At 38.8% G+C, this 14766-nt stretch overlaps 1 protein-coding gene across 1 annotated transcript in view; it reads left to right on the top strand.

Moving 5' to 3' along the window:
• The window catches only part of plcl5 (phospholipase C like 5), a 126777-nt gene that overhangs the window by 23885 nt on the left and 88126 nt on the right, over nucleotides 1–14766 (top strand). Inside the window, 2 exon segments of the mRNA XM_062438515.1 lie at nucleotides 14070–14207; nucleotides 14594–14750. Of these exon segments, the coding sequence (XP_062294499.1) occupies nucleotides 14070–14207; nucleotides 14594–14750 (295 nt within the window).

Raw genomic sequence — 14766 nt, 5'->3', positions numbered from 1 at the left:
TGATAACTTAATTTTCTCTCTGGAATAGCATTGCAGAGTTGACCTTTACTGCACTTTTACAGTCAGTAGGAATCTGCTTATGTGTGTGTGCATGTGTTTACTGTTGCACTACTGCGGCTATAAGGCTGTTTGTTGTATATCTTCATGTTTGCTTTGTTTTTGTCTTCCCCATTACTCTTCCTGTTTTAGTGTTGTCAGTTTAGAGATGTTTCTAGTTTGACCAAAAACAGTTTGACCCAAACTTGCTGATTTGCACTTTTGCCTGTTGAGTCAAAAGTAGGCAGTAAAATCACAGATTTCTAGAATCAGCCAACATTTTGTATGAAAGCCAAGGCACAACACCTCAGCCAAAGAGACACGGTGCTGATGCCTGCAACATTTTAAAAAGAGGGAGAAAAAAAAAACAGTGCAAAAAGGCACACATCACTGCTACATCCAACATAAACGTTTTTAAATGTACTTATAAATTACACGAGACTATTACTACAGATGTATTATTATGAGGATGTTTAAATACACACACACATATATAGATATATTTACTAAAATTGCCCAGAGGACTCCTAACCCAAGCATAACAATAGACAAAGCGATATTATGGGTAACTTCTGATGTTCAACCATACCCTAGGAGTTACTTCAGCATGTAGAATAGATTGAGGGGAAGTTTATGCAGTGTTAGTGAAAGCTAGATTTGTTTTAAATATGAAAATAAATCAAATGTCTGAGTTTAATATTATTTATATAGAGGCTACAGTACACATTAAAAGTTTGGTTAGTATTTGTATTTGTGGCTGAGCTAGGCTGTATCAGCATCGACATGATTACCATCAGACTCTTTCAATCTCAGCAAAAAAAGTAGTAATGCTCATAGGTTTTGGCTGGTAGAAACCTGGCTAACTGTTAGCTCACCTTTGCAAGCTAATATTAGCTTATTTCCATGATGGCAAAATGCAAATCTAAAAAGCAAATATGTATTGTAATATCCTCATAATAATAATAAAGCTGTCATGTCAGTCTTGTGTAAACTAATAAATACAGTTGAAAACTGTCATGTTTTGCACAGCTGGTTTCCCTCCATGTTTTAAATTGTATTTTATTTTATTTTATCAATTTTGAAGGCACGCGCAGCAGGGCTCTATGTGATGATAAGTATTGATTGACTGAGACAGTTGATGTCCTAGGGCTGTCATACAAAATGTTGGTGTCAGGACAACAACCAGTTGGCAAAATAAGGATGTGCTGTTGTTCTGTTGATGTCTGCAACACTATTATCAGTATCTACACAATGCCCCCCTACGGGCCACTGATCACCTGTGTGAAAGCGGCTATATAATGCCTCTGAGGGACTATGGTGTCCTTTTATTTGTAGTGGCTCATCATTGCAGCCCACAGACAAAGAGTTTCCTCAGGCCTCCACCATAGCGCTGTGGGTAACTGGCTTCCTGGGGACATGCGTAGGCTAGTCTTGCCTCTTTACGCAATTACATTACAAGAGGCAAAATTTCAGCTCTCTAGTACAAAAGTGCTTGTATTTGAACATGATGACAGCAGGAGTGGCCGCTCTGCTGCAATATCTGTTTCATCAAACTGACTCAAGTATGTTGTTCAGGCTGACCCATGAATCAATTAGTGATTCGTTGTCAGTTGTTTTTTGAGTTCTTGGGTCTTTAATTGTGATATTTTCAAATCATCAACAAATCATTAACAATTATTAATGTGTTAACGACACATTCAACACACTCAATGAAATTTGAATTTGTGTTCATTCCAGTTGCTATTGTAATTAGGACAACTATGTTTTTTTAGGTACAGAAGAGTGGCTCATATCAGGTTGGCAATGTCCCTTTGTACCACAGCACATGTTACATTCTACAGCAGATGTTTAAAAAGAGCCACATTCTGTGTTAGACCACAAAATACTCGCATTCACCCCCTTGCCCCTCTGGCCCTGTACCATGAATGTTTTACACATATGCATATCTCTGTTTGGTATTCAAATATAATTAACATTAAGACAATACAATCTAACAAGTTATACTGAGGCTGCAGGCAGAGGTTCTTTTGTTTAAACAAGCCTTTTTATGTGGTTAATTTTTCATTTTACCTACGCTGGCAATGTCATTATTTTCCAACTTAATTTGTGTGTAAATTGTGCGTGTGCGCACGCACACACGCACGCACGCACGCACAATTTTTCCATCTTGCTTTGATCATTTTTTTTGTCTTAACTGGAAAAAATATTAACTATTGGTTTCAGGTCATCTGACTCACCTGCATAAATCTTTGTGGTCAACAGACTTTAACAGTTTTTCTGCAATGTGTGTGTCATAATTTACTTTTGGTGCATCCCAATACATCCGCTCAATCTTATTTATTTAAGTTGTTCTTCAGTCAGATGTAATAATTACATTTTCTTTGAATTATTTCCAGAGTCCTGAGTTGAGAGTTTACAAATGTTTTTATATTTCAAAATTGTACAAATATGTATATATATATATATATATATATATATATACATATATATATATATATATATATATATATATATATATGTATGTATATTAAAAAACATGTTCACTGTCCAGATGCAAAAACTTCAGCATTCATGTGTATCACCACTCTGTAATCATATTTATAGGGTGGAGTTTTCCTTTAAACAATCACTTAATCTTGATCTGAAACTGTGTCACATGTTTGTCATGAAACTTCTTTTTAGAGCGGTGCATATCAAGAGCACCATAATGCCATTAACCTACTGTGAATAATGTGACACAGAAACTTACACACAAAAACACACAATTTACCTTTAATTTTTTTTTAGCAATTAAGGGTAAATTGTGTTGCACATTTTGACTGATTATACGTGAGTGCAAAACAGTATTGGTTAGTTTTGGCCAGGGATGGATCAAAAATTGGCTCATCCTGCTAATGTGAGAATGTGATGGTGACAGCCATGGCTCCTTGTTTAGCCTGTTGCATGGAGAAATAACAACAGGAGATGACACTGTGACTGATAGGAAAGGCCTGCAGGGTAGAGATGTTCAGCTCTCAATGTGATTTACCCATCAAATGTGTTCCTTTTTTGAGTGTTAATTTAGTCTCGTGGGCCATATTTGATTAAGGTTTTCCTCATTCAAATGTGAAACAAAAGACAAGCCACATGTCACCACCTGCACACTCGAACACGTGCACAGACACACACAAATGCATTAGTGAGCTAATGAGTGATCTTCCTCATGTTGACAGCGTGATGGGATGTGGGTTGGAGCATAACAGCAGTACCTCAGGGCAGGTTGGACAGCACAAAGACCCTTTTGTAGTTGTCTGTCCCTCCCTTTAAGCTCCTGGCACATTTGCTTGTCATGTGCTCCTGTGTGACAACAAGTCTCCCATGTTCTTCCACTATCATGCTTTGATTTTGTGCATTTATTTGCTTTGAATTCATTGTCACATTTCTGTGACTGTCGATGACTGTTGTCAGTTTCACTAGTGTGTGATACAGTTTAAGGTTCTCCTCAACATAAGCATGAATGTTTTCTTTTTCTAAGGTCTCTCTTGGAAAAGAGATATTAATCTCAAAGAGATTGCCTGTTGGAAATAAAGATTAAATAAATAAATGAAAATAAAAATGTTTTACTTTCCATACAGACATCAGGGTCTGCAGATGAGTCTGACTTGTAGTTAAATAAACACTCCAGTCTTCATGTGTGATCAGGCCAACAAGATCAGACTGATTTAACTGAACTGGTCCTGCTGCTGATTTCAAATCGAAAGTTAACATGTGGAATTCAAATGATCACATATTTCAGTCTGGTGACGGTTCATGGCAATAATTGTGTTTGCGCTGCCTGTCTGCTGGAAAAGTTGATGAGTTGACAAGATGTACTTTGGCCAGCCTGTAGTGTTTGTATGAAGTTGAACAGTCGGCGGCCAGGATCTGTGCTGGTGATGTAATGAGGATGTTTTTTGGCCTGCCTTGAATAACGTGTTTAGTTCTGACTGCTTCTTTGAACTCTGGTGTATCTCAAAGTTCGCTCTATGTTCCCACTCTGCCCTTTGACCCCTAAACAGTCCTACTGTTTAAACTATTCACAAGCATTGTCCTTTTCACATTCTTACTGCTCTGCAGATTTGTGGATTTTATATCTTGACTAGCCATTAAAGGTGTTTTGTATCTACTTCTTTTTTTTAAACTGTTCCTGAATGGACTACAGTTGGTTTATATTTAAATTACATGTGATCATGTCCACTGTACATATCACCGGAAGTAAGTTATGAGCTGAATTTTACACTCAGCAGTTTTAACTGAGATGTTATTTATATAAGCTGGCACCGGGCGGGATAATGCATAGCCTCTGTCATGGAGCAGCTGGACTGAGGGAGAGAGGCAGGATAGAGGGCAGACAGCGTAGCCAATTGTTTATTTTAGGTATTCTTTATATACCTAGACAAATAAAGGTATGTGATAATTTTTTGTGTTGACCCTGCTGCTGTCTAGCTCTCCTCAGAGGTCAGTATATAGTATGTTCCTTCTGTTGAATCGTTGAAAAATTGTTGACCAATCAAAATGTATTAAACTTTAGGCTGCAAGTATCAGCAAAATAATTAATTCACCAAGCATGTCTAATTTATCTTAATATTTATTCTATGGCCCAAAGAGATGATGTATGTAAAACTCTTTGTGGCTTTGTTTGGGGGGAAAATGAAAAGAAAACAAACCAGATCAACTTGGTTACTTTTTAAATCAATTACTACATCTTATCAATTGCTGTTCTTTTCAAGTCGTGCCTGCACAGACTACTTAAATTCATCAAATGAAGGAAGTTGAATCAGCTCAAAAGTAGACAATTTTCTTGCTGTCGGTAATGACAAGACAAATCAAAGGCTCAAGGAGTCAGTGAGTCAGCTTAGACCAGGAACCAGTATGACTGTCTTGTGTCATCACTTTTAAAGGACCTGAACAGTGTTTTGCAGGTTTTGCACAGCTCTTCTATACTTTACAAATTCTTTCGACTGAAGTATACCACTAAAGCGATGATAGACTTAAACTTGACTGAACCTACTGTATAACGGCAACAACCCACACAGAGCAGCTGTTTTCCACCAACTTATGTATATCTTTCCATAGAAGCACATGTTGAACAATATAGAAAACACAGTAAATGAAATGCATGATCAGGGTTCTGTTCTAACTGTACTAATACATAAATTGTTATCCATCAAAAACATGTTTGCCTTCCTCATTTGTACAATTTGTGTGGAAAAGGCAAAGAAACAGAGTCAAAACAAAAATGAAGGTGAATGGAGAGAAGTGTGCAGTAAATTATGCATAGAGAGTTTGAGGTGAATTAACTTTTGCTGATGAAACCTGGATGAACAGGATTATGAAATATTACTCTTTAAATCATGGCATGTTGTACTGTTTTTTGTTGTTGTTATTGTTTTCATCTAATTGCTGTTTCTGGACAGGTCCTTTTTTTAAAAATCTAATTCTCTCTCTCAGCACTTAAATCATTGGTCCCAAATACAATTTTAAAACTGAAATATGTCTAAGAATCTTTGTGAGAACTATATTCATCAGAAGATAAATCATCATATTGTGAAACACCTCATTACTGTATGATTATATATCCTGACTCTCAATGGCAACTGGCTCAGACTAGAACACAATGTCCAACTTGGACTGATCTGTTGGCATGCCTAAATCAAGTCTAATACTATAAATAACTGACTATTTCCCAAACAGTTGTTTGCTCAAGTATATGTTTGACTACATTGCCTTCCCGGATGCCATGGGTTTGACTTAATGTTATCAAAGTATGATAATCAATTTGCACAGAATTTAGTTCTATGTTTGTTGTCTGAAATTAAGTTGAAAGCACTGATTGGTTTGAAAAAGTGTTTCAGGTGATTGGAAGTTTCAACATCTGACAGAGCTGGCTGCTGAACAGCATCACAAGCTGCTGTATGTTGGTGGAAAATTACACTGTGCACTGTGAAAGGGATAATGTGAATTGGATTATTGCATTTAACAGGCTGCTGTGTCGCAGTTGACTCAAGTTTTGGACACCAGAACTTCCCCCAAGCACTTTAACGCATCCATCCAGATAACTGAAGTAGATTTCCCACATCAAAACAGCATAATAAAGCCTGGTATTATTACTCTACCACACTGATGGATAGGTCTTTTGATATAATTTATTAAATGTACAGTACCAGTCAAAGGTTTGGACACTTTCCCATTCCCATGAATGGAAAAGTGTGTCTAAAAATTTCACTGGTACTAATTGTTTACATCAGTAATGTTTTAAATAAACCTAGAATTAAAATAAGTTTATGTTGTCAATTATTATCAGTTAAGACACCAGTCTGTTCCTTTAAAAAGGATTATGAAACTAGCTGCAGCATCATATGGCATGTTGTTTGTGTGAGCCCTTTCGATTCTGGCGTTTACACGGCTTCTGTGTAAAAGAGAGCGTCAAAGATGCTTTGAATGGTGGGTGGCACTTCGGTTTCCTAACAGGAAGTGCTTACGTTGATGAATGGCAGTTTTTCCTCAGAGGAAAGAGTGGGTGATGCGAGTTCATGCTTAATTTCGCTTTGTTCATGTCGGAGCCGGCTAAATGAACATGCCGGTATATTCTGAGCGTCCAGGGAATTAAAAAGCCTCTCAGCTGAGCTTTAAACACACCCGTCACATGTCACTACTGCACTGTGATAGTGACAAGCTAATTGAGGACAACAAAGGCAATGATTATTCAGGGCCAGTACAGCAGGGATTTTAGTGTTGCGCCTGCTGCTTGGACAGCTAAAGTTGTAATTTAATGCACATTGGCTCACAAGTGAAGATCATCAGAACATGTCAGTCAACACAAGAGGATGTCTGCTTCTTAGATTGTTTGGTCTCTCCTCTCACAAGCACACACACCATGAACCTCTCCCTGTTTTGAAGCTCATAGTGTACTGAATATTCTCACCTTTTGGCAGAACAATCCAGTGACGGCTTGGCTTAAAAATGTCTCTTTGCCAACTTCTCTTCGAGTGATTTTCTGTCTTTAACACTGAGAGCAGATCGACATGTATAAAATATTTGAACCTTTATCCTTCTTTTTCTTCTGCTTTCCACCTGCTGCAGGAATTAATGAGTATGACCAGATGCTGTGATTTTGATTGATACATAACATATGCAGTATTTTGACACATTGTAAATCTGCGTCTCAGTCTAGACAAATTTTACAAGCTAACTTGCCTTTGAGGCCTAAAGTACTGAATGATGATTTAGAGCCCCCTTTGCTGTTTTAAAACTGTTTCCTTACAATTGTGAAAGAGGAATTTTCGAGCCCGCAACCTACACAAAAATGTAAAATGTTATAAAGATGCTGCATTTTTGAGGTTTTATGTTGGCCTCTTGACTGACAATACAGAAAACTATTCCCTAAAGCGAGAGAGGGTTTCTTTATTTTAAGCTTTTATATCGATAGAGTGTCTGTACACTTATAATAATCAGAAGTAGTGACAATGAAGAAGTCCACATTGACCCTCTCTGGTTTGGTATTGAGAACCCAGTGCAGCTAGGTTACGACAGGATTTTGATTTGTTTGTTTTTAGCAATTGCGTAATGCTAGCTGGAACTCATTCTCCTGTTTTCTCATCTAGCCATCCTTGGCTCATAAGCCACGTTTCTGCACAGTGGGTGAAAAAGAAAACCAGTGTACTGTAGTTGTTCCTTGTATCTTTGCCAATGTTGTGTGAAGGGACTGTGGGAGAAGACTGATTTAGCTTAAACTTTAGACTGCGAGTTGTTTGGTATCTGAGGGAGTAAAACCAAACACTGGAAGACGACGTGGAATCATTGATTTAACTGGCAATTCACGAGTTGCGTGTCTGTTGTTACCATGGTGTTGAATTGGGTTAGCTGCATTTAGTGTCTCTGAGTGTGTCTGAGGCAGAGAAAGAGAAAGAGAGAGAGAGAGAGAGAGAGAGAGAGAGAGAGAGAGAGAGAGAGAGAGAGAGAGAGAGAGAGAGAGAGAGAGAGAGAGAGAGAGAGAGAGAGAGAGAGAGAGAGAGAGAGAGAGAGAGAGAGAGAGAGAGAGAGAGAGAGAGAGAGAGAGAGAGAGAGAAAATCTGTTGGCAGCACAGTTTGCAGTAAATTCAAAATGGACATCAAAAAGTTTGAGTGAGTGTGAACACTCTTTGGAGATAGAGCCAAGGTCTTTCTCCCACTTTTGGAAAAAGAATAAAGAGAAAAGAGAATGACAATGGATGATCTTTAAAGGGTGAGCCAAGGTAAAAGCCAAGTGTTTCAATTTCAAATGTGTGTGTGTGTATGTGTGTGCATGTGTGTGTGTGTGTGTGTGTGTGTGTGTGTGTGTGTGTGTGTGTGTGTGTGTGTGTGTGTGTGTGTGTGTTCACATCACATCAGCTCATAAATACAGGGAGTGGACAAAATACCAGGAACACCTTACAATGACTGTTGCGATCCAAATATAACACCATGAACCAAGGTTTTAAAAAAGAACGGGACAGTCTAAACTTGGCTCACGAGTGAGGATCGTCGGAACGCGTCACTCAGCAGAAGAGGATGTCTGCTACTTAGATTGTTTGGTCTCTCCTCTTACACACACACACACACACACACACGCACACACACACACACGCACCATGAACCTCTCCCTGTTTTGAAGCTCATAGTGTACTGAATACTCTCTCCTTTTTGGCAGAGCAATCCAGTAAGGGCTTGGCTTAAAAATTAAATTTCTTTTTGCTAACATCACAAAAATATTGGCCCATTCTGAACTTCACACATACTGTGTTTATTACGTGGCTGTTGCAATTGATAGCACTGTAATAAACACTTTTTAAAAAGGCTGTTATTTTGCTCATACTTGTCTTCTGGGACAATGTGAAAATGTGAGTTGTCCAGCTGAGATAATAACCTCTTATATAGAGGCAGAAGGCCTCTCCTCTGCTGTAGCATCATCCTGTTTCCAGAAAACACAGCAACAGCGCTCCATAGTTTCTTGCATGGGAAACATATTAATGAGTATTAGTGTGAAGCCCATATTGAACTACAATAAACATCTATGATAATTGCTCCAGTAAACCTCTCTAGTGAGTATGATTAATGTTTACTGACAATGCTGGTATCAACATGCATGACTTACATCACTGGCCATGGAAGGATATTAGAGTGGGATTATTAGTCCCAATGCTCAGTAGTGAGTTCATATTTTTTTTTATTAAGTGTCTTCCATTTATTTCCGCTGTTAAATCAGAGCCATGACACCATCAGGCTGACCAGTATTTCGGTTTGAGATGAGACATGAGTAGATGAGAGCTCCACTAGAGGGATCTTTGCATAGTGTGAGTATGCAGACATGCTGAAGAGATCATAGGCTGCTCACTAAGTGGATCCACTCTTGGCTTACCTTTCCTCTGCACCCTGAGACACACACATGATCCTGACAAATTCTAGACACAACCTTTTAGATGAAATTACAAATGTAACGTTACGTTCATCAGCCTCAACTGGAAAGGAATATTTGGATTGTAAGAGAGTATAAATTGAACAAACAAGCGGGACGGCAGAGCAGCTAAGAAGGGTCGAGCCAAGGAAGACAGACCCAGACAGTACTATAAAAATACTCTAAAGATAGTAATATTTGTCTCGAGACTTCTGCCAGCATGTGGGCTCCTGATGTTCTGTCTCTTAAGGATCTAGCCAGGAATGAGAGCTGTCTCTATCACGATAAGCCCTTGTTTAGAAGTCTCTGGCTCTGTGCGCCTCGGGATGACAAGCATGGCCTTCTGTCAGGTCGTAGTTCAAAGCTTAATACAGCTGCCATGACACTTTCTAGCCTATTGATCAGGCCAGACACTATAAGGTCTGAAAATAAATTAAGTGGCAGAACAGGAAGAGTACAAAGAAAGGATTTGCCTATGATTATAAAGTGTATCTAGACTATCCGGTTTATAAAGCTTTATATTCAATCAGACATTCTTGGTTATTTTTTGTTATGAACACCCACGACAATTTAGAGAGCAAATTCCTGGTTTAACCTTGACCTATTGTACTTACCATAGGTATGCGGACTCACGTTTTTCCTGTACTGTGAGGGATTATTAGCATCATGTTCGTTTAACTCCCAATAAAGCGATGGCCAATCTGGCTGACTGCCTGTGTTTCTTGCCCCGTTAGACTTCTTTAGGTCATATTCCAAGATCTCAGTGATTACAGAGATAAGACAATAAAATGGCAGTATTGATGAAATGTGTCTTCTTTTTTCTCCCCGAAATATTATAGTAATTGCAGGCAGTTTGGAGTGTATCTGTTCATGCGTTTACATTTAAAATAATGTAGTTTTCTGGCCATATTTGTAACATTTCTGTGGGTCTTGTCATTTGCACACAAATATCTTTTTAATTGGAGCTTTGAGATCCTTACATATTGTCTAAGAGAGCTTTGTCTGTATTATTTGCAGCCTTGGGAAGAATTTGTCTATTTTCATAAATTACGTTATTATGTTGACGTGTCCAAGATAACTGGATTAAACTGAAATCTGTTCAGTGGACTTTCCCTTTCACCCTCTCAGCTCAGTTTTGCTCGATCTCTCATGGTTTTTGCTCCAGTCTCTGAAAAAAGATAGCTTCCTCAGAAGCACCCAAGGTTGACTCACTTCCTCCTTTTACTTTCTCTCTCTCTCTGTGTCTCTCTCTTTCTCTCTGATTCTGTCTGTCTGTCTGTCTGTCTGCCTGTCTCTCTCCCTGTCTGCCTGTCTCAGGTTTGTAGTGCTCCTCTTAAGAGTTTCCTGCTGTTACATGGTAATACAGAGCTGAAGGAAAGAGGTAAGGTAGAATTTTCTTCAGAATTCTTCTTCCTTTAAATTTGCAGTGAAGTCGGTGGTTGGATGTGTCATGTGTGATGTGTGAGAGCGTCTGAGTTTCTTGCTAAGAGAGGAAAGTGAACGAGAAGGAGTATTCTTAGTGTGTCTCAGTTTCATGCCAGGGCATTTTGGTATTGTGGTTAGTCAGGGTGAAACAACTAGTGAGAAGCATCTTATTCTCCTGATGGAGTGAGAGTAGAGGTGATTATGGTGGGCAAATAGCGCCTGGGGCCACTGCCATAAAGAGCATTTAAAGAGATACGTAGACAGTCTGTCACCATTCTTGTTCCCCTGTCATTTTGCAGCACAACAAACAGTGTTTTAATCCTCTGATCCCAGTCTGCTCTCTGTGCCTGTCAGTGTAATACAGGATTGTACAGAAAGACAGTCCTGCACCCACAATGGGTGTCACAGTAAGAGGTGGTAGAAAAGGTTTTGTGCTCTTCCTGTTAGGCTCCTCTTCCAATCAGCTGTGCTGATGCTCGCTACTGATGCTCTCACAGATAAAATACGTGCAGGTTAGTCATTTGAAAAGCACTCAATTGACTTTTGATAGTAGGCTTGTGTATGACAAGTATAACAAAGTAGTTTGCCGTAGTAAGCAAGCAGAGTTTATTTATATAGCACATTTTGCAGACAACAGTCACGCAAGTGCTTCACATTCAAAAGAAATCACATCAACTACAATCGTATATAATTGAAACAAATAAAAACTAAGATGCCAGATAAAGTTAAACAAAAGGAAGAGTCATAAACACAAACATAAAAAACCACATGCCACCTAAATGTACACACAAGCTGCACTTTCTATATATATATACCTCATTGTTACCGGAAGCATACTCATTGATTATACACACCTGATCAACTTTTTTTCTTAATAGCAGAGGATAGAAAACATTTCCAGCTGCTGTCACTTGTGGTTTAAGCCTACAGATTGATATGATAACTGTATGTTATTAAAAAAAACAACTTATAAATAACTTTAAAGCCAAGACAATCTGAAGATATTTAATGTTAAATAAATAACGTTTTTATGAAATATTTATAATTGGCTAACACTGTGACGGGCTTTTGTTCTCATTATGTAATGAACCAAGTTCTTTGTGCTTTTTATTTGAACAGTATTAAGTTATTTTTACTGTGACAATTACTATTCCCTAAAATTAACTGCCAAGTGCAGTTGGTGTGATTTCTGCAGACACTGCCGTCTGTCAGGATTTATGGATCAAAGCTTTTGCTCCATGGAGAAGTGAATGGTTCATAGGACAGTTTACTACTGCGGCTGCATGAATGTGACTGCTATCTGAAATCTGTGCTCTAGTCTTAAATATCCAGTGGATAAGAAAAAGCTGAAAGGCCAAAGGTCACAGGACACGTTCACGGTGATATGGGTGCAGAAGCCTAAGCATAGGCCGACAGGATTAGTTACTACAGATGCAAATACCATAAGGAGTGGTATTATCTTTCTGAGCTCATCTCACCCAGACACACGAACACACATATATAGCAGGTGAACATGCGCGCAATAGGGACTCAGCTGTGAGGTGTGATTTATGCCATGATAAACACACATGCAAACATTTTGCCTGGTGATCGGATGAGAAGAAAATGTTTGTTACACGGTTTTTGAGTTTTTCATTTAATTGATTTATCATCCTGCTGGCTTATTGCGTCATTAGACAGATGACTGAAGGTCATTTATGCAAGTCATGGGAGGCGAATGAATTTGAAGCAGTTTCTTTTAATGCAGGGAAGTGGCTTCCTGTTTTTTTATCTAATACCCATGACAATGTGCACAGCTCCAAATTACTTACTGACTGATCTTTTGTTCTTAAGGAGGAATTAAAGTTTCAGAATAGGAAAAATAAAAGAAACCTCTCACCAAGTTTATCAGTAACAACATGGAGATTGGCTTGTTGGTATTGTGGATATTGTAAGAAAAAAAAAAAAAGAGAAAAAAAAGGGAAGGAAGGAAATGAGCCTGAGAATTAAATAGAAGCAGAGGTGGAAAGAGTGAGAGACACTTAGTTTTCTTTGTTGCTCTGTATATGTTAAGATGCTACTGTATGTGTAGGCCTGTTTGCGTCAATTATATATACAAATAATGCTTACACATTCAAGCAGAGTTACTGACACCACAACCACCTACACACACACACACACACACACACTTACACACACACACACACACACACACAAACACACACTCACACATGCACTGCAAACTTCCCGTGCATTCATATCACTCAGTGTTTTACTGACAGTGACTGTGCCACTTTTGAGAAGGCTGAGTGGGTGTGTTGACTGGAAACAAGTAGCAGTGACCCAACACAAAGTCCTCTCAACCAAGATACAGTAACACACATTGTAGAGCCTGTTTCATCTCTCAGCATGTTCAGTGTAAAGACACACGACTGACTTAACCACTATGGTTTGGAGCTGGAGCAGTAGAAGGAAACCAGAAATGTTTGCCAATGTGTCATTTCACCAAATCTGTGAGCTGTTAGTGGTGTGTCAATTCACAGTGTAGATGTCTTTTAAAATTAAAATATTTGTGATTTTTTTTGTATATGTTTTTTTAAAGCTGGACAAAACGAAAGCTTCATAATTATGTAATGCAATGTGACCTTTAAATTATACCTTTTCATCACCTTACATTCTCTATTTCTTTAGTCTGTTTTCTTTAAAGGGCATGTTTATATAGCCAGATATGTATATGTACATGTAAACAGTTGACATTCCTTCTCTTCCTAATGTACTTCCAGTGTAAGTGATGGGGTATACAATTCACAGTCCTCGTTCTGCACGAAAACATATTCCAAAGTTAACCTTAAGGCCTCAGCAGTCTGAGTTCGACAAATCAAGTGAGTAGTCAGTTTAGTATTTAATTCCCAAAAAAGGGAAGTCTGTAGTTAAAAGACTGTAAGATACCTACTTAATTTCATTAACTCAGACTGCTGGAGCCTCATATTAGCTTCCCATAAACTTTGGAATGTATTACCAACAGCACTAGGAAGCTCTCTTTTAAAGGCCAGTGTAAACAGGAGCAATGATTATTTTAAGGGGGGAAAAACTGTTTCAATGTACGTACATATGGGAATGGGAGTATTGCTTTAAGACACACTTAAAAAATTTAGTTCCAGGCCCTTTAATTGATTATTAACCCTTCCCTTACCTTTAGGGTGTTGAAGATGGCAGTGTGGATCCAGGCCCAGCAGCTCCAGGGAGATGCTTTGCATCAGATGCAGTCTCTGTATGGTCAGCACTTCCCCATCGAGGTGCGACATTATCTGTCCTCGTGGATAGAGAGCCAGCTCTGGTGAGTTGCTCTGCAGGGCAAAGACAATGAGTGTGTGTGTGTGTGTGTGTGTGTGTGTGTGTGTGTGTGTGTGTGTGTGTGTGTGTGTGTGTGTGTGTGTGTGTGTGTGTGTGTGTGTGTGTGTGTGTGTGTGTGTGTGTGTGTGTGTGTAACATACAGTTTTGCCCACATGTATGCCTGTACAAATGTTTGTGTTGAAGGTTGACCATGAGAGTATGTGTATTTGGATAGGTCCTTTTTTTCTTGTCCCTTTTTTTTGTTTGTCTTTTTCAACACCTCTGAGTTCATTCTATAACCGTGTGCGTGTGCGGATATATGTGTATAGGTTTTTTTGTACTATTGTATACTGTCTTAAAGTATGTGCATATGTGTGTGTATGTTGTTAGGGACGCCATAGACCTGGAGAACCCACAGGAGGAGTTCAAGGCCAAACGCCTACTAGACAGTCTGATACAAGAGCTGCAGAACAAGGCTGAGCACCAGGTGGGAGAGGACGGCTTCCTACTCAAAATCAAACTGGGACACTACGCCAGCCAGCTCAAGGTAAGTCTCACCAATC

Source organism: Scomber scombrus, chromosome 18, assembly GCF_963691925.1.
Source record: "Scomber scombrus chromosome 18, fScoSco1.1, whole genome shotgun sequence".
Taxonomy (NCBI): Eukaryota; Metazoa; Chordata; class Actinopteri; order Scombriformes; family Scombridae; genus Scomber; species Scomber scombrus.
Note: the sequence above shows the minus strand (reverse complement) of the source record. Positions and strands in the feature narration are given on the sequence as shown.